At 40.9% G+C, this 25062-nt stretch overlaps 1 protein-coding gene across 1 annotated transcript in view; it reads right to left on the bottom strand.

Moving 5' to 3' along the window:
• Window positions 1–53: 53 nt before the first annotated feature.
• The window catches only part of tmem163a (transmembrane protein 163a), a 341502-nt gene continuing 316493 nt past the window's right edge, over window positions 54–25062 (bottom strand). The window contains 2 exon segments of the mRNA XM_028806568.2: window positions 54–3431; window positions 6554–6695. Of these exon segments, the coding sequence (XP_028662401.2) occupies window positions 3371–3431; window positions 6554–6695 (203 nt within the window). The 3' untranslated portion in view covers window positions 54–3370.

The raw sequence follows: 25062 nt of genomic DNA, 5'->3' as shown, positions 1-25062 counted from the left end.
ATGCTACTTCTTGATGCAGTGCTCTTTACAATACCAAAATATACAGTACATCATAAGCAGACTGAATTGTGCTGTGCACATTGAGAGAAGAATGAAACAGTAAACAAATATTTCATATAACATCAGGCTTTGTGCTGTAACCTCTTAGAAGACACTGTGTTATTGTCTTGATATCTGTAGCCGACATTTTTTATTCTTCAAAATGGGACATTGTAAAGCAATCTCTCACGAGGCTGAGCAATACCTTGTTTTCTGAAATACAACCAAACAAAGAAAATGCTTGAACCTTGAGCTGCATGTGCATATCAGTGGGATGTGTATCTGTTATGTTGCATATCTCTGTATCTGAACACAGATGCCGCGCCTTCTGTTTTATTTTGACAGTGGGAGAAATTCAATGCTGCACCCTGTGAGTGGTAAGTTGTCATTTCTCTGTTGCACAAAGTTTTTAATAACACAGAAAATGCAAAATAAAATTTACAGAATAATAAATAACAATGACAGATTTTGTTCATTCATAATAAACTGTTGAAACATTTCACATTGATTCCTCTCTCTCTGATCAACAATCTTTTTATATAATTGTATGAATACATCAATATAGAAGACTTAACCTGACAGTAAGTTACATTTGTGTACAGGTAAACAGGCAGTTTATAGCTAACAGATACTTTATTGTCAATGTAAGTGATTATTGATGTTTTACTTTTTTTCAAATACAACATAATTTATGTGTCTACTGCTCTTAAGGTCTAAGTCAGAATTGCTCTCTGTAAAGTATGTTAAACAGGCTGAATTAACTCTGGTCTGTTTTGGCAAACCTCAGCAGTTGTGCTTTGAAAAATTAAAAACCTTTATTATTTTAAATGATGATTATCGGCACCAGGTACCAGTAGAAGAAGCAAAGTGTTGAACTTCTCTGCACTTGGCTGTAGTTGTATGCTTATTTTCCCTCAAAGCCAGCAAAAATGATTTTTTTTAATGGTCATCTGGCTTGAGTATACAGAGCAAATGTCAAGTTAACCAAATATACTGACATTTACTGCATTATGTACTCAATATGCTTTTATAGCACAAAACATGAACATCTTGAGATTTGGGTAGAATAATCTGAAAATCTCTGTTACATTTCTTTTGTTATATAAAATCTTGTACTTTTTCTTATTTGAGATTCTGGGCCACACTAAAAACTGTAGTTTGCAGAAATGTGTGGTCTGGTTCAGCTTTTCTGTACGATCTCCATGTGCGCTCCACAGTCTACGTTATGTGATATATGTTTGTTTGTTTGACTGTTACAAACTATTGAATTTGTTTTTGATACTGCATTAAATTAAATAGATCAAGGGTTGCCAACTCTGGTACTGGAGGACCACCATGGCTGCAGGTTTTCATTCTAACAGTTTTGTTTAAGAGTAACCTGTTTTTGCTGCTAATTAACTTCTTTTGAACTCATTTTAATTGACTTGTTCTTGAAGACTCAGACCCCTTAATTGTTTCTTTTTCCTTAATTAGCAGCCAAACAATAATAAGATACAAAATGAGCCAAAACAACTGGTGTCACATCATACAATATCTGAAAATAAAGAAAGATGAAGGTCTCAGGAATGTTGATCTACTCAGGTCCACAAAACATTTTAACCAGAGCTGTTAAAAAGAGAAAATCAACAATTTCGGAAATTTCTGCTAATGCACCACGAGAGCAGCAATAAGCCACGGAATTAAAGAACGGGTTTAATTAACGACAGGAATTGGCAACTCATTAAGCAGCTGGTTGGAGTGAAATTGGTTGGATGTTTGAGGCCCTGACTTAGTTGGTCTTCTGTTGGCTCCCTCACTTCACATTTAATTTCTGTTTGGGTGCCATTTAAGGAAAGAAATGAAGCAGAGGAATGATGAAGAAATTCAGGTGGGACAAATATTAAAAAAGCAATTCAATTAAAATGAATTCACAAGACATAAATTAGCAGCACAAACAGGGCAGTCATTAAAAAAGGGGCTAGAATGAAAAGCTGTAGCCACGGTGGTCCTCCAGGACCGGACTTGTTGACCCCTGAAATAGATCATACCTCTAAATTTTAAACACAGCAGATCCCAAGTTAATATTCTATCTTAATTGTTATGGCATGTAAAAAGGTTACATATTTAATAGTTGAGTTTTTTAAGAGGGGAAGTCTTCAGTGAGAAGTGTGACTGACATTTTTTTGAAATGCATATCCAATTCTTCAAACTCATTTGCCCTTGGGAGTGTGGACATGAATCCTTTACTGTGATTCCTGAAGCATTGACCATTGAGCATAGATTTTGGCACTGAAATAGTAAAATAATGTAATGGATTTTCTCTTTTTTCAGGTTTAACTTTGCAGGCAAGACTATAATCATAAAGGTCACATTTTCTGAGTATAAGGAAAGTTACTACTCAGGTGTGTAGACAACTTTATTTTTTTCTTCTGTGCGCTGTTTTCTGCTAAAAATTTATTGCAATGCATGTCACTTATGCTTAAAATTACATTTCTGATTCTTTGGAGAAACTGCACACTACTTCAAATATGGTGAAACTTAATGATAATACTGTGAGTATCCTCTGAACTCTGTGACTGAGTTTGCTGTCTGATGGCTCAGCTGCACACATATGCTATATATTATGCATTTATATTATTTAAATAAAACAAGTACTGTACAAAATGACAAAAGGTTTAAAAGATACTGTTCTCAGGGGCTAGCATCCAGTAGCCCCCGTGACACTCTAGTTGCTATAGATACGCAGGCCTCCTGAGAGCAACATTGTAACCAGGCTTGAAGACAGCAGCCTCACACGGTCAGCAACCTAGAAAATCTCATTGTGCAGGAGGCAGACATGGAGGCAAGGGAGTTTATTACAGTAAAAAAATAAAAGATTTGACTACATTTCTCAGAGGAGAACATGTTAAGCTAAATATAAATCATATATGTATATATATGCTATTAAGACACTGCTCTGTATTTTATTTAAATAAAACTCAAATCATTATAAATATTATCATCGGCACTAGAATGCAATCTTAGACACTCACATTAGATCATACAAACAGAAATTATCAATAGGTGGAACATCCATTGGGCTCACTTGGATGGCTCTGTAGTCGTTTAGGCCAGCTTCTTATCTGGGACTTTTCAAGCATGATTGGCGCTGAAAACTCTCCTGTGGCCCACCGTCTGAACTTTGATATCAATGACATAATAACATACTGGTTTGGACAAATGAAGTGTATCGCAGCAATGATGGACTGCATTGTAACTTAAACACTACTTGCACCTTAAGGTCTTTGTTGATCAGTTTTCCAAGTCTTTAGAAATGTACAAGGTGAAAGGCCCCCATTACCTCTCACTTGGCTCACTCAAACGTTTCATAGTGTCGAGTCTGTCTTACACGAGGCACCATATCCAAAAGCAGCCTGCAGCAAAGAAGAACAAATATCATTACATTTAACAATCTAATGCTTTTATTAAACACAGTATTAATAAGCACGCAGCATTTACAAAATTAGAAGAAGCTTACTGAACTTAACAGCTAACAACAAACAACCTGCAACCTTAGAATTGTTCAGTAGACCAACATGTAGCTCAGTACTAAATGTGTAAATCGTAATGGAAGATGGAGTATACACTCCTATCCCATTGCAATTCTAAAATAAGTCCACAGTAAGCAAGAAGGGCCTCTGTGAGGCTGGGCATCCCACCCACAGCTGATTTATACCTTGCCGATTCATACACTGCTGCCAAGCTAGTCTCCATTGTCCCCACTTTGATAAAGAAAAAGCCAGCTTTAAAAATTTAAAATTACCAATAAGTAAAAGGTAGGTTATACTTTAGGAAGTGTTGTACAATACGCCAAGAGATGCTGTTGGTATAGGCCAGAAAGCTAGGTTTATTTGTAGGCTAACACTAAGAAATAATGGAGGAGGCAAAAATACATGTAGATCAGAATTACTGCAAAATGAAATACAATCAGATGACCTTTCTTGATAAACATCATCACATATGCATTTTCACCTTGTGATTATTAAGATATCCACCTCTGATGTGTGAGGCAAAAACAACTTTTGTAAATTCATTTAAAATCCTTCAAATTATATTCTATAGAATGTCTTAAAAAGTAGCTTTAAGGTCTTTAAGGTTTGCCACCTGAGATTATATTGCATTAGATCAGAAAATTATACTTCATGACGCAGTTCCATGTTCTCCACAGAAAACAGTAGGTCAATTAGACGGGTATCTTTTTCACTTAAAGTCTCTACTAAACTGGTCCATCATGACTGAACAGCATTGTTCATTTCTCCTTCTGAAGTTGCTCCTGCTATGTCCAGTTGGTTGGAGAACTGGAGAGGACAACAATTTTGAAATTTTGCCACTTATGTTTGATAGGATTAACATGAGAACTGACTGGGCCTCTCTTTTATTAGTTCATCATTTTAAGCCACAGCACTTCTGTTACTGCAGTTTACTTTGGATGATTGTCCTACTGAAGTTTTTTGGCATTTGTTTTTGGCAGAGGATTTCATGTTTGTATCCAGTACTTGATTATATTGTGTCTGATTTATGGCGATCCTTAAAATTCTAAAAGAGAGATGAATATGTTTTTACTCTGGAGAGTCTCATTTTTCACTGTGGTACAATGGCCTCACAGCCTCAAGAACCTGGCCTGTACGCCTCGGCCCCGTCTGTGTAGAGTTGGAGTGTTCTTGTGTCTCTATGGGCATGCTGTTGGTTACTCCAGTTTTCATCCATCTTAGGATAAATCGGGATTCTAAATTGGCTTTGGGTTTTGATTCTGTTTTCCCTGTGACACCCATCTAGGGTTTGTTCCTACTGCATTTTGAGTAGACCTTGACCAGACATCCAAAGTTTTTCTAATTTAGTAAAGGAAAATATATGCAATTTATGACACCAGATTATCAAGATACTTTTACTTTTTCAAAGGACTGTACACCATATGGCCATTCTTATTTAATGTATCTGCTATTGCCTTATAATTTACTGCTTAACAACTTGTGAGGGCCAGAATCGATTTGATTGTGTCTGTGTCTTCAATTTAGAGGGAAAAATGGCACCACATCACATGTATGACTCTTGTGATATGTGTCACAAATATATTGTGCCTGAGATGCCTGAATGCTACAGTAAATAGTAACTAATCATTACACAGTTGACGTGAGTGTCTACTGTTTGTGAAAGCAATGTTGTGGGAAGAAAACACAGTCAGCCATATTGCATAGGCTTACAAATATGCCTTCTGCAAATGAGAACAACATATCTTATTCAACAGAATCAGCGGAGACTTTTCAGTAAATGGTTTAAATTTGGTGATGAGGGTAAGCCCAGTGACAAGTGACACTTTTACTGCAGTTCATTTCAGCGTCACTTATATATGAATTGGCAATATCAAGTTTCACATAGTCACTCTGCTCAGGCAGTAGAACGTTGGTCTAAATGGAATGCAAAACAGTTTTAACTGAAATGATTTTGCAGACGTGAAGTAACAAATTCAACAAATTAGAATTTAAAGAAACAAATATAAGATTTGTACCATTTGACATTTAAACATACAGAGGCTTTTTATAGTTGGTGATGAGCGAAATGATTCATGTGAAATTTAATTTGCAGCTAAACTCACTTTTCACTTTTTGCTAAAACCAAAATTAGTAACATTGACAAAAAAGAAAGATGTCTTTCCTGCCTGGAAGTTTTTTCATTTATTAATTCACATGCCTCTGCCTGTCATTCAGTATCTAAATAGACTTATCTCCTGTCACGTGTAGGTTGTGATAGTATTCTGGCAGTATGATGCCCACTTTGCCAGTTATGATGACAGTCTTGGCATTTTTGAGCTTGAGAAAATATTTACTGATGTGACTGTATTACTAGGATATTTGAAATCTGGGGTCTACCTATAAACATAGATTTTGCTAGATCATTGCTTCACAAACTGGGGACCCCCTCTGGCTATAGGTTTTTGTTCCAAGCAGCCCTCACTGAAAGTTTTGTACATTACATATTTGTAGTTCATTTAGACCACTTTGCACAGATCTGTTTTCACTTTGTTGTTAGAGTGTTTTTCTGTTGATCAATGTCATTTACATTTACTTATTTGTCTGACGCCTTTATCCAAGGCGACTTAAAACATTTATGATACAATTGGTTACATTTCTTTTTGGTTTTCCAATTGGAGCACAGGCTGATCAGGTGACTTGCTCATGGTCACCTAGTTTTAATGGTGGGATTTGAACCCACAACTTTTGAAGTCCAAAGCCATAACCACTACACCACACTTCCAAATTAAATCCACTGTGATTCAACATTGTATAACAATAAAATAAGACATTTTTCCAAGAGTTGAATAGTTTTTATAGGCACTGTAAAGGTCCTTGACAGCCAGTTTAGGCTGAGGTTTAGCCAATGGCAAAAAGCCAACGGAAGTGCCGTATTGTCCCACCATTGCTGTTATACAAGTATGTCTAGTATGTTATTGTTTTAATTGCTTTCTCTATGGAATCTGCACAAAACACCATGAACTCACTTGATGCCATATGCAAGAATGATAAGTCCGATCAGAACTCCTGTAGTCCCATCCAGGTACCAGACCTTCGGGTTATGCTTGAAGACCTCTGCACTGATTAATATGGAGAAACCCATTACTCCACCAACAAGGGAATTGAAACCTGTGGAACAGAAGACAAAACAAAATCATTCAATGCCTCATTAGACAATTCCTCCAGGATCGGTCCATCTTTTAGGGATTTCAGTATGTGATTGGTTAAGGATTACTAATTAGGTCTAAGCCTTTAGCCTCAACAGCATTTAAAGAAATGTGTTGGCTCTTTAGGGCGGCACGGTGGCGCAGTGGTAGCGCTGCTGCTTCGCAGTTAGGAGACCCGGGTTCGCTTCCAAGGTCCACCCTGCGTGGAGTTTGCATGTTCTCCCCGTGTCTGCGTGGGTTTCCTCCGGGCGCTCCGGTTTCCTCCCATAGTCCAAAGACATGCAGGTTAGGTGCATTGGTGATTCTAAAATTGGCCCTAGTGTGTGTTTGTGTGTGTCCTGCAGTGGGTTGGCACCCTGCCCAGGATTGGTTCCTGCTTTGTGCCCCATGTTGGCTGGGATTGGCTCCAGCAGACCCCCGTGACCCTGTGTTCGGATTCAGCGGGTTGGGAAATGGATGGATGGATGGATGTTGGCTCTTTATGATTGTAATTTATTGACAAAGACATCCCGTAGAAGCAATTACTTTCCCTAAGCAGGGACAACAGAAACACTGGACCAGAGGTGAGGTAAAACCAGTTTGGGCTTCCAATGATTACTGACCATGAGTTACTCAGTTTATACAGTATATTAATATGTATTTATTCAGTGACCACTTTATTAGGTATAGCTGCTCCTTCATGCAAGTAGCCCACTCTTCCAAACTCAAAACACAGCAGGCAGACGTCGTCAAGACGTTTAGAAGATTTGTAATTTAAGCAACTTTGACTGGAGTAACGTTGTTGGTAGCAGATGTGGAAGTTCCATCATCTCAGAAGCAGCTTCACTGTTGGAAATTTTCATAAATTGGTCTCCTTAAGGTTTACAGAGAATTGTGTGATAAACAAAAGAATATCCAGTGAATAGATGATGTGTGAGTGAAGAAAAGGCCCAGTTAATGAGAGAGGTCAGAGGGGAATTAATGCAAATACTCAAATAACATCAACTGTGAAGTGTACAGAAGGACAGCTATGAACTGACCCTTGAAAAGGATGGAGTAAAGAAACAGAAGACAATGTTGGGTTGGTCATCTAAGAAAAGGGAGACAAGGCCACTCTGGACATCCAGTCACCAAAACCGGACAACTGGAGATAAGAAAAATGTCATCTGGTCTGATGAACCTGAATTCTGCTTTTAGTGCAGTAGAGTTAGAGTTTGGCATAAACAGCAGGAATCCTTGGATTCAGTACCAGTGGTCCTGTACGGAGTAAAAAGAGCCGCTCTGGCTGAGTTCTTTAAAAATCCTTTTTGCCCTTTTAAGGCAGAGGGAGTGTTGTAATGTCCTGAACAGAAAGCAGCTGGGTGCTGGTAATAATCTGTGCCATCTTCACCACCCTCTGCACCCTTTTCTCTTTGAGGGGGTGGTCACCTATGGTGAACCAAACCTGACAGAGGATGTTCGGCCCTTAACAGCTCACACTAAACTTATTTTGTAGAGGTACCAGCAGAATTAAAATCACACTGGATCATCACCAGTCAGATCATGCTCTAGGTGTCTACACCTTTTATTTGTTTTAGTCACAGCAAAGGCTAACATGAAAACCTCTTTATACAGCACACACCTTCTAACTCATCAGCCTACATAGGTGGACAGGGGAAAAATGAATTCAAAATCCATAAATGATGAAAAGATATGCACAGTTATACACTTAAACCTAAACGCTTGGAGTCCTAATAATTAATAAACAGCAGCAACAAAACAGTCAACATAAATGCCCAAGGAAAAATGTGAATGGTAATCTAAAAACAAAAATGAAAGTTCTGACGTCAGTTCCCCCCAACAATGTACGCTAAGTCCATACAACATACATTGGAGGTGCCACTAGCCGAACACTGATCTCCTGTTGTATGTGGACACCACTGGTGAACAGACTGATATTCGGAGGTGGAGAGCAACTCTGTGACCAGACAAAGCCCTAGGCGTCGGGGTCCAATCAAACCCCACCGTTGAGAAGGGTCTTACCACAGGCCACATCCACTAACATCAATGTCTACTCCTTTCAGTCACGACACACCTGGTCATGTCACCCGCGACATGATGTTACAAGACCTTCTGCAGGACATATATATATATATTTTAAGGTTGTTTTGATATGATTTTTCAAGTCTTCCACCATTTTGTGGATTTCTCTCGTGGATAGTGCCGTGTTGTTTATGGTTGCTATGACAGTTCCTGGCGTCTGACCCATGACATTGTGGCAGTCATGTTATTTAAGATGGGAGCACACAGCCCATGGTGTTCACACTATGAATTATATTCTAAAACTCTGGTTCAAATCTGATAAATTTTTAGTTAGGGTAAGTTAATACTCAGTTATGGTTAGGACTCTTGCTCTCATCTTTTGACTTTAACTTACACCTCATTTTTTCATTTTGTTTTCTGTTTTAGACTTTTGATATATCCTACACCTTGTTTTTTGGCCATCTTTTGTCAAACTGAGTATTGTCATCTCCTGCTCAAAAGCCTTTTATTCTTTTTTGTCCTTTCTAGGATTACCAAACCTGGTTATAATAATTATGATCAGAGAACTCAGATCAGTTGCAGTCATCTTATCAATTTCAATTCAAGAAGAAAGATCAACATGACGATGATTCAGGTAGAGTAAGAGAACTCTTGCTCTGCCCTAACCTTAACCATCATTACACAATTGTGTCCTTACATGAGGCATAGTGTACTAATGTTTTATGAGAACATCACGCAAGGTGGTCTTGGAATTGGCCCATTGTGAATGATGTGTTGGACTAGACTTGTCACGATTGATGTTTGTGACTTTCCGATTGCTGTTGTCCAATCAGAGGGTGACACCATCTCCCTACCAGCAAAACAAATACTCGCAAAAGTAACAATAATATCACATTAGACACTTGTACACAGACACAGAAAACCTGACATGTGGCATTGCCCTCAGAAGCAGAGCAGAAGAAGAAATGCAGTGAGGTGCACTGAGGAGCACATCACTCCCGCTGCCGTCAGCCATTGTAAGCCCTAGAAACAGACCACCAAATCACTAGTTATCTCTTTCTCAGTCACACTTTCATTTTACACAGTGCCTTCCACATTACTCTTTACAAAGTAAAACCCAAGATACCCATGCATTGCACTGAGTAACAGATATCTGGGCAGTGGCGTGAACTTGATTTATCACTGACACACGTCAAGCCCTCAGACCCACTTGGATTACCAAAAACAAAGTAGCCCCTACAGCAGTCTGAGGCAGAGAGCCAAAAAAACTGAAGAAGCGCCCACTGAGAGCCACAGCTTCAGTTTTAATCAGATGTTTCATCAATTTAAATATTAGTGTTTGATCTGCTGCTTTTGCATTATGTAAAAGGGAGCGTTAAGGCGATTACAGGAACTCGTTTTTCTCACATAATTTGATTATGGCCTGTTTGGAGCTGAGCCTCGTGCAACACAAAAATCTTCAATTTGCATAACTGTTCAAATTAACATGCAAACAAAGGCTGTGATTACTCATTTAAGAAATCCTCTGTCAACAAATGTTACTTAGTCATAAGGTAATAGAGCGGTCCAAACCTGCCAAGAGTGTTTGCTGTCTTTTGATTTCAGACGGCCGACTCATGCTGGCCCATTCATGAATATCAATGGTTACTCTAACTTGGACCTGAAATGTTTACAGACTTCTTACACCTGCCCATCTGTTTGTTGACATCTGTTTTTCCAGTACAGGTGAGCCTGGTCTTGGTAGGTAGGAACCAACCCTGGATGGGACACCAGACTTTTGGAAGGCTTTCTGGGCCACACTAACTCTATCGTGCCAGAAGCCCACAAAAACAGGAGATAATGCAAACTGAACACAACCAGGAATCTGGCCTATGAGCACTCTGTGGCCTTCTGTGCAGCAAGAATTGAGTGAGTAAGGTGTCACCCTTTTTAAGGTGTTAAGATATCTTTGTGTGCCTATATATTTCTGTCTGTAAAGAAAGAATAATGGATCGGGCCTCTAATTCCAACACGCCACCCGCCCACACATTAATCTGTATGAGCGAGACAGTTCTGAAAATAGCAGAGAGCTTTTGGAGCCAAGAGACAGGCATCTCCATGGCAACAGGACAGATCAACAATCTCAGGAGAGATGGTCAACGCAGCAGCTGTGCCGCAACTGCCACTCTGTCCACTAGCACCTCATCAGGCCTCGAAAGAAGGTGATGACAGGCGGGCCATCAGAAAATGTGCTCTCGGCCTCATTTCACATTTATCTGCCCACTGCATGGCATCAAGATGGTAAAGTGCCTGGTTGCAGTGGTGAGTTGGACATCGGTGTGATTTTCTGTCTTCGTGAAATCTTTAGTGTTACTTTAGGAAAATAGAATTGTGGTATAAGGGTTGGTCCTTCCATTCCAGTTTCCCTAATTTATAATTCATGGTTCAAGTCCAAACATTTGCACTCACACACACACGCATACACACACACACACACACAGGACAGGCCTAGAGCTGATAGTCTTTGGAATTTGGGAGAAGTCCAGAACATCCGGAGGCAAAGCCCAGCAGACACAGGAAGAACACGTGATTTAAAGCCAGTCTTCTGTATCTCTGACCACTGTGGCCCTGCTTTGGAAAATGTGAGGTCCAAAAATATTCAATACAATACAATGCAATTTATTTTTGTATAGCCCAAAATCACACAAGTGCCGCAATGGGCTCTAACAGACCCTGCCTCTTGACAGCCCCCCAGCCTTGACTCTCCAAGAAGACAGGAAAAAACTCCCAAAAAAAACCCTTTTAGGAAAAAAATGGAAGAAACCTTGGGAAAGGCAGTTCAAAGAGAGACCCCTTTCCAGGTAGGTTGGGCAAGCAGTGAGTGCCAAAAAAAAAAGGGGGGTCAATACAATACACAGAACAAATCCTCAATACAGCATAAAAAATAAAAAATGTACAAGTACGGAGCAGAATTTAACAGTATATGATATCACATAATATGATTTGGATTTGTTTAGAGTCCTGGAGACCTCAGCCATCAAGCTACCTCCCCTAATTGGCCATTCTACAGCTGAGACAGCCAATCTGATGAAAGGACCCCTCTACTCGACGATTCCTGCGATCCTCCATTAGAGATGACTTTACCTTAGGCAGGCAAAGCAACTTGGCAGGTGGGCCGTGGCACCAAGTGCCACATTTGAGTACCAAGAAGAGAAACGGAATAGGTGAAAAAAATATGGAAGCATTAGTTAAACTTGAATTTACTAATCCTTTTTTATCCCCATTTTTGTTGTATGATGTATGAACTTCAAGCAAGAGTTGTTGATAGATGGTCTACCCTCCATCTTACTTTAGTGACAAAAGTAAATACTGTTGACATGTAAGTTCACTTTTAGAGCACCCAATATATATCAACAAACTCTTCTCTGAGAATTTAGACTCAATTGTGACAGTTTATCTGGAATTCAAAATGTCCACTCATCAAAAAGATGACCTCTTCAAAAATCTCAAATAGAAGGCAGCATGGCACAACCTAACTTTTAGTTCTATTACTAGGCTGCAAATATTTGTATGAAAAAATGTTTAGAAAATGACAGAGGTCCTAACCCTAATGCACAAAGCCTCATCTGCTTGGCTTGCAATGGAAAAGAAATCGTGTTCTAAGTCTTCTTTGTTCTCCAATCAACACTAGTCTCCCTCAATCCCAAGGGTCTCCATTTACTGAACATATGAAACCAATATAGAATACATTTTAAGGTAGATAAGATCTTAGCTGCTGCCCCGATACATGATATTCATTTATTCTAACCATCTCTAACTAATACAGTTTTCAATCTATGGAAGATTCTCAGAATTGTCACATTTAGACATTTCAATGATGATATTTGCATTTTTGAACAATTCATCTCCAAGTTTAATCTTGTATCTACAAACTTTTTTTCTTCTAGAGCTGAAGGTCTTCTGGTCAGAGACCACACCCAAATGCTCCCAGTTCACCCTCACAACTTGCTTGGTCCTTCCAGGTCTGTCCAGGCACCTCCACCATCTAACCTAACTAACCACTAGGTGGTGACCAGTTGACAACTCTTCCCCTCTCTTCACCCAAGTATCCAGAATATATCTGGATCTGATGATATGATTATAAAATCTGTCATAGTTCTTTGGCCTAAGGTGCTCTGGTACCAAGTAATCTTATGAGCTACCTTATGTTCGAGCATGGTGTTTGTTATAGATAAACCATGACAAGCACAGAAGTCCAATAACAAAACACCACTCAAATTTAGATCAGGTAGGCCATTCTTCCCAGTCACGCCTCTCCAAGTATCTCCACATGGGTGTTGAAGTTAACCAGCAGAACTATGGACAGCTGTGACTCTTTCCAAGATCTCTTCCAAGCACTTCAAGAAGTTGTAGTACTCAGAACCGCCATTTGCTGCAAAAACACATACACCAGTCAGAGTCCTTCCCTCCATGACGTTCAGATGCAGTCCTCACATTCTACAGGACAAACTCCAACATGGCATTGACCAGGAAGGGGCTCAATGTGAAGCCCACTCCTGCCCAACACTGTTCTCCCTGGACTACTCCAGAGTAAAGGAGAGTCCACCCTCTTTCAAGAGGTTTAGTTCCAAAACCAAGTGAGTGGATGGATGTGTGTCCAACAATATCTAGTTGGTAGCATTACGCCTCACCCACCAACTCTGGCTCCTTCCCTCCAAGAGAGGTGACATTCCACATCCCAAGAGTCAGTTTATGTATCTGGGTTCCAGTTTGGCAAGACCTTTTGCCTTCGACGGTCACAGGAGGTGGTGAACCAACTAAGAGGCATCCCATGTTGTGATTTCAAATTGTACCCTACCAAGCACTATCCACTATCTCCAGGGAGGGGAGGGGGTGCAGTTCACTGCCCTTAGGACTGTGCCACTGCTTTTTGCAGATGATGTGGTCTTGTTGGCTTCACAGAGCTGTGAACTCCAACACACATTGGGACTGTTTGTGACCGCGTGTCAAGAGACCAAATAGGAAAAAGGTGGACTGTCCTCTTCAAGTGGAAAATGAGCTACTGCCTCAAGTGGAGGAGTGTAAATACCTCGGGATCTTGTTCAGGCGTCATGGAAAAGAGGAAGATAAGATCGACAGGTGGATTGGGGTGGAAAGCGCAGTTATATGGTCGATATGCCATTCTGTAGTTGTGAAGAAGGAGCTGTGCCAGAGGACAAAGTTCTTGGTTTATCAGTCCATCTACATTCCTACCCTCACCGATGATCGTGAGCTTTGGGTAATGACAGAAAGGACAAGACTGCAGGTACAAGAGGCCGAATTGAGCTTTCTCCGCAGAGTGGCTGGGCTCTCCCTTAGAGATAGGGAAAGGCTCGGAGCAGAGCCACTGACCCTCCACATTGAGATGAAGTTGTTTGAACATCTGATACAGATGCCTCCCTGCTGAGGTTTTATGGGCACAACCACCCGGGGCAGACCCAAGGCTCGCTAGGAAGAATTGAGTCCTTTAAATTGGCCTGGGAACACATTGGGATGCCACAGTATGAGTTAGCAAGTGTGAAAGGGATATGTGGGCCTCACTGCTAAGACTGTTGCCCTCATGACCTGTTCTCAGCTGTGGAAAATAAATGAATGAACTAAACTTGACAATAAATTGTGTCTGATCTGAAGTGAACACCCTAACCTCCTCCTCATACTAGAGCAAAGATAAGAAACAGAAATGTGTTATAAAAGGCATCCTTTTTATGCAGCTTAGAAGAAAGGCCAAGGTGCAACTGAACACGTTCATTTAATAAAATACGCACATGCAGTCGTCTAGCAGCAAAGACGCACTCACAGCATTAGTGTGGAATAAACTACCACAACCCTGTCCTGTCCTTTATGCTCTCCTTATCCCCATTATGGATTAAACGAACAAAGCTTTATTCTGAAGTAGTGTCATTTTTATATAGATATTTAATAAAAGAAATCAACTCTTACCATTCACTAATTTCTTCATTCTTTGCTGAAGTCAATCCAGTGTGGGGATGCAGGTGGACAGCCATATGAGGTGTAAGTAAAGGTCAGCCATAGTGTTGATGTCATTGCATAAACGTTATGAGTGCTCCAGGACACTTCGTAGCCCTACAGTAATTCCAGGTACATAAAAAAGATGCTCTCTGTGGATGCAAGCATCCCCCTTTGTCACAAGGAAGCTACAGCCTATCCGACTGACTTCCATTGTTAGGCCACTAATCCAGGTCAGGGTTAAAGTCTATGATAGGCACAATTACACACACAGCCTTGCACACTCCTGATGGGAGTGAGTGGTGAAACTGAACACTAAGAAAAGAACGCAAATGGCTGACAGCCAATCTGATGTTGGTGATCCAATGAGTGCCCATCTCTCTTATCACACCAATAAAACTAGGCCAGTGTGTACAGGCTGAGCGCTCTAGCGCCTTTAACACAATCCAACCTCTGCTCCTTACGGACAAGCTGACAGAGATGGAAGTAGATTCATACTGGTGGCATGGATTGTGAACTATCTTGCAGACAGACCTCAGTATGTGCGTCTCGGGAACTGCAGGTCTGACATTGTGGTCAGCAACACAGGAGTGCCGCAGGGGACTGTACTTTCTCCAGTCCTCTTCAGCCTATATACATCGGACTTCCAATACAACTCGGAGTCCTGCCACAGGCAAAAATTCGCTGACAACACTGCTATTGTGGGCTGTATCAGGAATGGGCAGGAGGGGGAGTATAGAAACTTAATCAAGGACTTTGTTAAATGGTGCGACTCAAACCACCTACAGTACAACTGAACACCAGCAAAACCAAAGACCTGGTGGTGGATTTTAGGAGGCCCAGGCCCCTCATGGACCCCGTGATTATCAGAGGTGACTGCTGTGTGCAGAGGGTACAGACCTATAAATACCTGGGAGTGCAGCTGGATGATAAACTGGACTGGACTGCCAATACTGATGCTCTGTGCAAGAAAGGACAGAGCTGACTATACTTCCTTAGAAGGCTGGTGTCTTTCAACATCTGCAATAAGATGCTGCAGATGTTCTATCAGACGGTTGTGGCGAGCGCCCTCTTCTACGCGGTGGTGTGTTGGGGAGGCAGCATTAAGAAGAAGGACGCATCACGCCTGGACAAACTGGTGAGGAAGGCAAGCTCTATTGTTGGCATGGAGCTGGACAGTTTAACATCTGTGGCAGAGCGACGGGCGCTGAGCAGGCTCCTGTCAATCATGGAGAATCCACTGCATCCACTATACAGTATCATCTCCAGACAGAGGAGCAGCTTCAGCGATAGACTGCTGTCACTGTCCTGCTCCACTGACAGACTGAGGAGATCGTTCCTCCCCCACACTATGCGACTCTTCAATTCCACTGGGGGGGTAAACATATTATACAAAGTTATTGCCTGCTATACCTGCCTCGCACTCTCCACCTTGCACTTTTTAACTTGCACTGTGTTTTTATCACTCTTTAATTAATATTGTTTTTATAAAAATGCAGCTGCTGGAGTATGTGAATTTCCCCTTGGGTATTAATAAACTATCTATCTATCTAAATCCAGGGCAAAATAAAAATAAACAAAACTGTTGGCAACTTATTTTAAAAATTGTAATTCAATTAATTCAAGTTGAATTTAATGGGTGTGAAAACCGCACAACACTATAACATTGATGAAAAAAGTGCAGTGTTTAGTGAACCGAAATTTACAAAGCTATTTTTCTTATAAAATAATTGAAAAGATTGTTCAGTGTTGCTAATGTTCCCTTTAATCCCTTTAACTGTTTAACCAATAATATAAATTAACCTAAATCTGAAAAATAAAAAAGTTACTTGGTGAAAATTAAAGTGAATTTTCTTGCCTTGCCTTGCCTGACGTAGACTTAAGGGTGGCGTGGTGAGCACAGTTATTAGGATTTGCTTCATCAATGGCTCCTGTAAGTCGAGCAGCACTCAACCAGCATGGGCGGCCTCAGTAAGTTTGTTTTTCTTCACCATTTTATTTTATTTTACTGTATTGTACTGTATACTCCCTTTTCTGTCTTTCTTTTAAATTGTTAAATATCTCAACATTGAGATTTCTTTTTATATTCATGAAACAATGAGTTTGTACATACAGTATGTTCTCCTTTGAGGCATTTCTATGATTTTTTTGGTATCAGTGAGATTCTGTCGCAGATGGTTGGAGTCACAGATGCCAGACTTCCATGGCATAAACCGCTCCTAAATTCAGACAGACCTGTCATTTACTTGTATGCACGAGATGATTATAAAACACACACAGTATATTGATGAATAGGTTGTGTTTTACAGAGCTATTTAAAATGAAAGTGCAGATTTCAAAAATTTATTTCAAACACACTGTATAAGACAGAAACACATTCCGCACATCGCTGGACAGAGGAAAGTTCAAAGTTTAAAAGCCCGCCTAAAAGTACTAGTGAATGCCACTGAGCGCTGACTTCATTTTCATACGTGATGGTGCCCCACCTCATTTCCACTTGAAGGTCCGGCATTACCTGAACAACACCATTCTAGGACGATGGATTGGAAGCGGTGGACAGCAATATCTTGCTCATCGTCTATGATCTCCCATGTCTCCAGACTTTAACCCTTCGATTTTTATCTATGGGGATACATTAAAGAAAGAGTGTTTGTCTCACCTATGCCTGCTAATCTTCAAGATCTACAACATCGAATTGAGGAATCTGTGAATTCAGTAACTAGGGACCAGCTGACTCGTGTGTGGCAAGAGTTGGTCTGCCATTTTGATTGGTTGTGCTACACATGGTGCTCATGTTGAGTTAATGCAACCTCAAGAACCATAGGACCAAACTTTGAACTTGATGTGTGGAATGTGTTTCTGTCTTATACAGTTTGTTTGAAATAAATTTTTGAAATCTGCACTTTCATTTTGAATAGCCCAATATTAATCTGATTAGTTGAGATAATCCATCCATCCATTTTCCAACCCGCTGAATCCGAACACAGGGTCACGGGGGTCTGCTGGAGCCAATCCCAGCCAACACAGGGCATAAGGCAGGAACCAATCCCGGGCAGGGTGCCAACCCACCGCAGGACACACACAAACACACCCACACACCAAGCACACACTAGGGCCAATTTAGAATCGCCAATCCACCTAACCTGCATGTCTTTGGACTGTGGGAGGAAACTGAAGCACCCGGAGGAAACCCACGCAGACACGGGGAGAACATGCAAACTCCACGCAGGGAGGGCCCGGGAAGCGAACCCAGGTCTCCCAACTGCGATGCAGCAGTGCTACCCACTGTGCCACCGTGCCGCCCCAGTTGAGATAATATAGCAAATTAAGATTTAAGAAAAGATTTGATAAAATCCAGATTGTGTACTACTTGGTGTGTGTCTGTCACAATATTGATACAGGTAGTCACCAAGTTATGGACATCCGACATACGACTTACGAACAGGGCTGTAGCTGCCCCTTCATCTGTCTGGGGGATGCGACGCAGGCTCCTCAGTAACTGCCACTCCATCACCTTCAGCCTGGCTGCAAGCGGTGGCTTGAGGAGGTGAATTCGCTGCTCGCACAGTGTAGTGTCCCTCAGGCGGGCCACACCCCATTCATTCTCAGAGGGCGGCTGGGTGCGCGGCAAGCAGTGACCCGCGGTCCATATTCGCCGGTGCCACAGCTACCGCTCGTGTGCAGGACGGTGGCTTGATGGGGCGGTTTGCTGCCCGCCCACCACGCCGCCACAGGTACTGGTCCTGACTGCCCCGTTCTTTCTCGGTGGACGGCTGGTGATGCTGCAAGCGGTTACCCAGTTCTGGCTGAACAGAGGCCATTGAGGGTGAATGGGGCGGCGGGGGGCAGCATTGTATAGTGTGCCTTGGTGGTGGGCGATTCACTAACCGCCTTTGGCGAAAACCCTGTTTGCTCTCGGTGGACTGATGGTGCAGGCAGAGTACTGTATGCAAGTGGAGGTGACTATGTGGTGGGCGGGTGGTGACCCGGCCCTCGCTGCCCCCATTTATTACGTACATAGCAGGAAGTTGTCTCTTGTCAGTACTCCAGACGTGCTGACGAGGGGTGCCTTCCTGCTGTGATAGCGTGTACAGTGCTGTGCAGAAGAGCTCATCTTAACCTTTTGTCTTCACCCTTCAACAATGTCTCCGAAACACAAATCTGATGCAAGTGCTGGTGATACAGTAAAGAACAGAAAAACCATCATCATGGAAAATAAAGTAGAAATAATAAAAAGGTCAGAGAGAGGTGAAACTCCATCATTCATTGGCGGAGCACTTGGTTACAGTCGGTCAACAATAGCATTTATTAAAACAATGTACCTGTTCCGACTTACATACAAATTCAACTTAAGAACAAACCTACAGTCTCTATCTCGTACATAACCCGGGGACTGCCTGTATTTCAAACAGCTGTGTGCAGAAGTGAATTGCTGACACACACACACACACACAGCCTCGTCGAGGGGCCTGAGCTCTCATCTTGAACACCAAGTACACTATAGCACTGTAGTTTTTTTTAAAATCTGGCAATCTAAAAGTTGAAAGAATGTCATTTGTGTAGTTAACACTCCATTTAAGGTACTTATCTGTACTCATTTTTTTTATTCTCTCTCAGAATTATTCTCTTATTATCATTTATACGCACGCACACACACACGTCATTTTTCAGAATGTCTCTTTTACAAAGTACCCAAAATAAGACTTGTAATAAATGGATATGCTACAGAAACAACTGCAAAGCCGTGCAAATGGTGCTAATAATATGGTAGAAGTCATTTCCTATCCATCTCTACCATTAAAAACAGAAGCTTTACAGAGAAGCCTGTTAATTATGTAATTAAAATGTTCCCTTGATTTCCATAAACCCTCATAATTAACTAATTTCAGTGCACTAGGGTGGTCCACTTCAGACAGTGGGTTCAACAAACTCCAGTGATTGAAAATGAAAGTCTACAGTACGTGTAATAAGCTCTGCTTTCTTCATTAAAACTCATCAAAATCATTCAATGGTAAAAAAATGACTGAATATTGTTGGCCCATGCAGTGTTGATTCCTGCCTCTTGTTCACGGTGCTATGATTTGGAGTCATGAATACGGCAAACCAGGTGTGAAGGAAACCACAAAAGGAGGCCAGGACCTCCATGGGCTCATCCAAATCAGCCAGTCCTCAACCTCTACCTGCAGACCCAAAAAATGGGGATCTGGCTTTAAAGGTAAAAATAAATAAATAAATGTCAAGAGAGTTTAAGATATTTCAAAAATATCTCACCAGGGAGAGAAACTGCAACTACTCTGGCTGTAAAGATAGTCCTATCATAGATTTATTGTAAATTAAAATATGTATTACAGGAGGTAAAAAAAATAACAAAAATGCTCCTGATGTACAAAAAAATGCAAAGACAGACCAGAAATAATCATAAGAAATGGCAACTCCAAATGAAAAGCAATACTTAAACACAAAGACCCCTCGCCACACTCAGTGAAACGCTGCCAGATCCTGTTGTCTAAGTAACTTATAAAGCCAGAGGGAGGAGCCAGCAGCAGTGACATCAGATGGACCCGCCTCTTAGGGGTTCCACCCACAAAATATACAGAATAGCCGCTCATTTAAAGACATAGCACTTAATTAGCAAATAATAAGTAAAATGCATAGAAATCACAGAAAATCACCCACCCATCCATTATCCAACCCTGCTATATCCTAACTACAGGGTCACGGGAGTCTGGTGGAGCCAATCCCAGCCAACACAGGGCACAAGGCAGGAAACAAACCCCGGGCAGGGTGCCAGCCCACCACAGGGCACACACACACATGCACACTAGGGACAATTTAGGATCGCCAAAGCACCCAACCTGCATGTCTTTGGACTGTGGGAGGAAACTGGAGCACCCGGAGGAAACCCACGCAGACACGGGGAGAACATGCAAACTCCACACAGGGAGGACCCGGGAAGCGAACCCTGTGAATACTGCGAGGCTGCAGCGCTACCACTGCGACACCGTGCCGCCCCCACAGAAAATCATGAAAAATAATTTAAAACTGACAGAAATACAAATTAAACTGAGAATTAACATAAACCAGGGAATGCACCCTACCGGCAACGTAACACATGATAGCCAAGACGGGCCCTGCCAACATCCCCAAAAGCCTGAAATGGATTATGAGAGCCGGAGAATGAATAGGTGGGAAACACTGAAAGCGGGAATTTGGCAAAAAAGTAGAAGTTGCACTGTCCCTTCTCAAACCCACCAATAGCACAGAAGACCACTGCAGTTAACAGTCTATTTGAAGCACATCCAGTTGGTCAGAGAAGCATCAAGTGTCAAGTAATGAAGGATATGTGTTTTTGAATAAAAATATAAAAATGATCAAAACTAAAAATAAATCAATATTCTGCAAACAAATCAAACTAAACTTTTGCAATGAATGATAATTAAAAAGTCAATGAGTGAAATATTTTCAGGTGTTTATATTTGTGTAAAAGTAAAGGTAAAGTTAAGAAATTTAAAGCTTGACATGTATTTGTCAGGAGTAAATTATTACTAAGTGTTTCCTACAATTTGTATGTGCTATTAAATGTTATTTTTGAGTATTTATATTTGATCTTTAATTTTGGGGATGTCATCACAATGCTATCTTGTGCACTAGTTTATCACGGTTGCCTCCATTTTTATTTTCATCGGCATTGTCATTTTGGTGCCTTGGACACGGCCTATTACAGTATATGATATCATAATGTTTATGTAATGTAAGAGGGCATTTACAATGGAAAGAACTTGTGGCAGACTAGCGCATGAACAAACTAAAACATCAAGTAAAGATTCAGGCTTTCATTTTTTTTTTTTGGTTTTGTAATTTAAATTTGGTGTACGATGATCCAACCTTAATCTTTTATGTGCCAATCCTTTTGTTTTCTCCTACAGAAAGACCTCTTTTGACTTCTGCACGTGTTACCAAAACAGGTCTGATAGAATACACAATGCAACACTGCAAAGATAGCCGATGCTCAAGAATCACGGTCTGTGTCTCATCTGCCTCGTGGTGGCCATTCAAGGCATGTACAGCTATTTCCAAAGTCATAAATAAAAACAAAGCCACTAGGTCAGATATGCAGCCGGCCTGTGTTTGTAAGTAGGGCTGTGCAGTATACCAAAGCCAGCATGAAGCTCAATTTCATGTGTAGAATCGACTTGCTTGGTTTCCGCTAAAGAGACTGAATTAATTGGCCGTCTTTGAGTTTCAATCATAGTTGGTTCTTCAGTTTTAATTGCAAAAGTAAACTAATGAGGATTTTATTACAGGAACAGGCTGGAGAGCATTCACTAGGTCAGTCCATCTTTTTACTGTGTGATCTTCTGGTAAAGGTGATGATTACAGGTGGAATGTAACAAAGAGGGTGGGCACCCAGCTACCTTTGGCTAGAAACTGTTCTGCTCATGAGGTGACTGTTCGTGTGTTCTTATTGTCACTGCTATATTCTGCAAGGAGCGACTTTCATACCATAAGTTATGTGCTTTAGATCTTAATGATTGTACATCACAACATGAATTCCAAATGTTATCTGCTGAGGTTTCTATTTTTTCTCCTTCCCTTTTCTGTTTACAGGTTTTGGTTTCCAACCAGCACTGAAGGTGACCTGAATTATAAAGAAGATCTCATTTTCGGGGTTGGTTCAAGTCACAGGCACCAGATGATGGAGATCATTGCCCCTTTCACCCACTTGGCGTGAGTCCTCCTTCCATTATGGCATATGCAGCTATGCATTTTAACTGATAAGTTAATTGTTTTTTTTGTTTTTATTGGGTTTTCATATGTGGTCAGCACATCACAAAGTGAGCACAACTTCCGTGTCAATGACCTGTGCATGTTAAAACCTCAAGAACCTTCAGCCGGTAGTTAAGATAGATAGATAGATAGATAGATAGATAGATAGATAGATAGATAGATAGATAGATAGATAGATAGATAGATTAATCCCAAGAGGAAATTCACATACTCCAGCAGCAACATACTGATACAAAAAACAATATTAATTTAAAGAGTAATAAAAATGTAGGTAAAAACAGACAATAACTTTATATAATGTTAACGTTTACCCCCCCGGGTGTAATTGAAGAGTCGCATAGTGTGGGGGAGGAACGATCTCCTCAGTCTGTCAGTGGAGCAGGACATTGACAGCAGTCTGTCGCTGAAGCTGCTCCTCTGTCTGGAGATGATACTGTTTAGTGGATGCAGTGGATTCTCCATGATTGATAGGAACCTGCTGAGCGCCCATCGCTCTGCCACAGATATCAAACTGTCCAGCTCCATGCCTACAACAAAGCCTGCCTTCCTCACCAGTTTGTCCAGGCGTGAGGCGTCCTTCTTCTTAATGCTGCCTCCCCAGCACACCACCGCGTAGAAGAGGGCACTCGCCACAACCGTCTGATAGAACATCTGCAGCATCTTATTGCATATGTTGAAGGACGCTAAGTTGGAGGTACAGGTAGTTTCAGAAAGGGGCAATCTGAAACATTGTTCTTCCTCTTGATTGTCTTTGGAAAAGTAGAAACCTCTCCTAGGATAGCTTGGCATAGGAGATGTTAATGGATCCATGTTGTGTTTCTGAAGTGATGTGGACACTTGCTTTGTTGGTTGGAGTGTTATTTGTTCATTTTATACTGCACCATCTCTCCCAGAGGGGATTACAATGTGAAACAAAGCTGGAAGGAGGAGGAGTATTCCTGCATGTGTATTAGATACGAGCTTATCTAAAATGTGCTCATAATGCTATATTCTGTTTTTGGATGACTCTTCAGATACTGCGTTATGTGCAGGTTCCCTCATCACTTCTCTCTGATAAGCACAACTGAATGTTTCTCTGCTGAAGTAGCAAAAGCTAAGGTTACAACTTCTTTTGAAAGCGGATGCATTTGGCTTATGCCACTGGTACTTTCAGCTATAAGCATGACATCCATTGCTAAGCTTTACTTTTATATGACCACAGTATACCAATGAGGGGTTTATATCAGATGGAAGATGAAGGAATAAATCAAAAAGTAGACTTGGAGTGCCAAGTGGAGAAAAAATACCCTGCCTGGAACAGCAGTGGTGTTTTGTAAAGCCCACCCAGGTTAAAGCTCTCTGTTGTGTTACTGATGCGTTTTTAGCCATGATGTCCTGGAGACCTTTTTTCCATTTTCCAAATATAATTGGGAAAGCTGGATAGCATTTCAGCAGAGTAAGATTGTTCATTGATCGGGCTTAACTGCAGTGCAATTACCTGACTGATGACCTGTCGTACAATGCAGCCTGACTTATTTGAGATTTCTTATGTCCACAAGGCTTATTCTGAAATACTCCACAGTTGTGGAGTTTATTAATTCACTTAGTCATTAACAGCAGCTACTGTATATACCACACAATCATCTCTCTTGAATTTGTCAATGAGCAGCATAACCAACTAACCAGCTACATCACCTGTGCCATACTGTAGGTGACAACTTATTTATACAAAAGTTGGAGCTACAGGTAGTTTCAGAACATTGTTCTTCCTCTTGATTGTCTTTGGAAACGTAGAAACCTCTCCCAGGACAGCTTGGCACAGTTCTTCATCTGGGTTACACCACAATACTGTATATTGATATAGCAATAACCAAAATATGGCTAAATAACAAAGATGGGGATGAGAAGAACATAGATGGATACATGTTTTTTAGGAAGGACAAAGAAAAAGTGGGAGTGGGTTTGCCATTATGTCAAACAGAATTTAAATGCATGTCTTCTTCACTTCAACAATGAGGCCATCTTTGTGAGGACATCTGGAGTCATCTGGAAAGCATTAGGGAAAGGCAGTAATTTCAAAGCACATCTTTTGGTAATATTAAAAAGCCAAGTTTACAGGGGGATATTACAGTAATGAATATTAACTGGGGTTAACCTTGCAAATCGAGGAGTTTTTACACGTAATCAGTGACTATTCTTTAACACAGCATTTTAAAGCACCAACACAGGGGCATACTGTACTGTCTAGATTTGGTATTTTGTAATAATCAGGATAAAAGTGAGTGTGTAGAGATGATTGACCCACTAGGGTCAAGTGACCATAATACAATTCTCAGTTTTTTGGATGAGTGCAGATGCAAAGACAAAAAACTGTGAAGTTTAACATTGGTAGGGCAAATTTTGAGTGGATGTGGCAAAGTCCAAGAGGATAAATAGGGGAGAGCTTTTAAGTATGGAGGTAGTTGAGGAGCAGTGGAACAGGTTTAAAAATATTTTAAATATAATGCAGGATAGGTACATACCTAAATCTGGAATTGTTAGGAAATAAAAACAACTCTGCAATGTGTCAATAAAGA

Source organism: Erpetoichthys calabaricus, chromosome 8 (genome assembly GCF_900747795.2).
Source record: "Erpetoichthys calabaricus chromosome 8, fErpCal1.3, whole genome shotgun sequence".
Classification (NCBI taxonomy): domain Eukaryota; kingdom Metazoa; phylum Chordata; class Cladistia; order Polypteriformes; family Polypteridae; genus Erpetoichthys; species Erpetoichthys calabaricus.
Note: the sequence above shows the minus strand (reverse complement) of the source record. Positions and strands in the feature narration are given on the sequence as shown.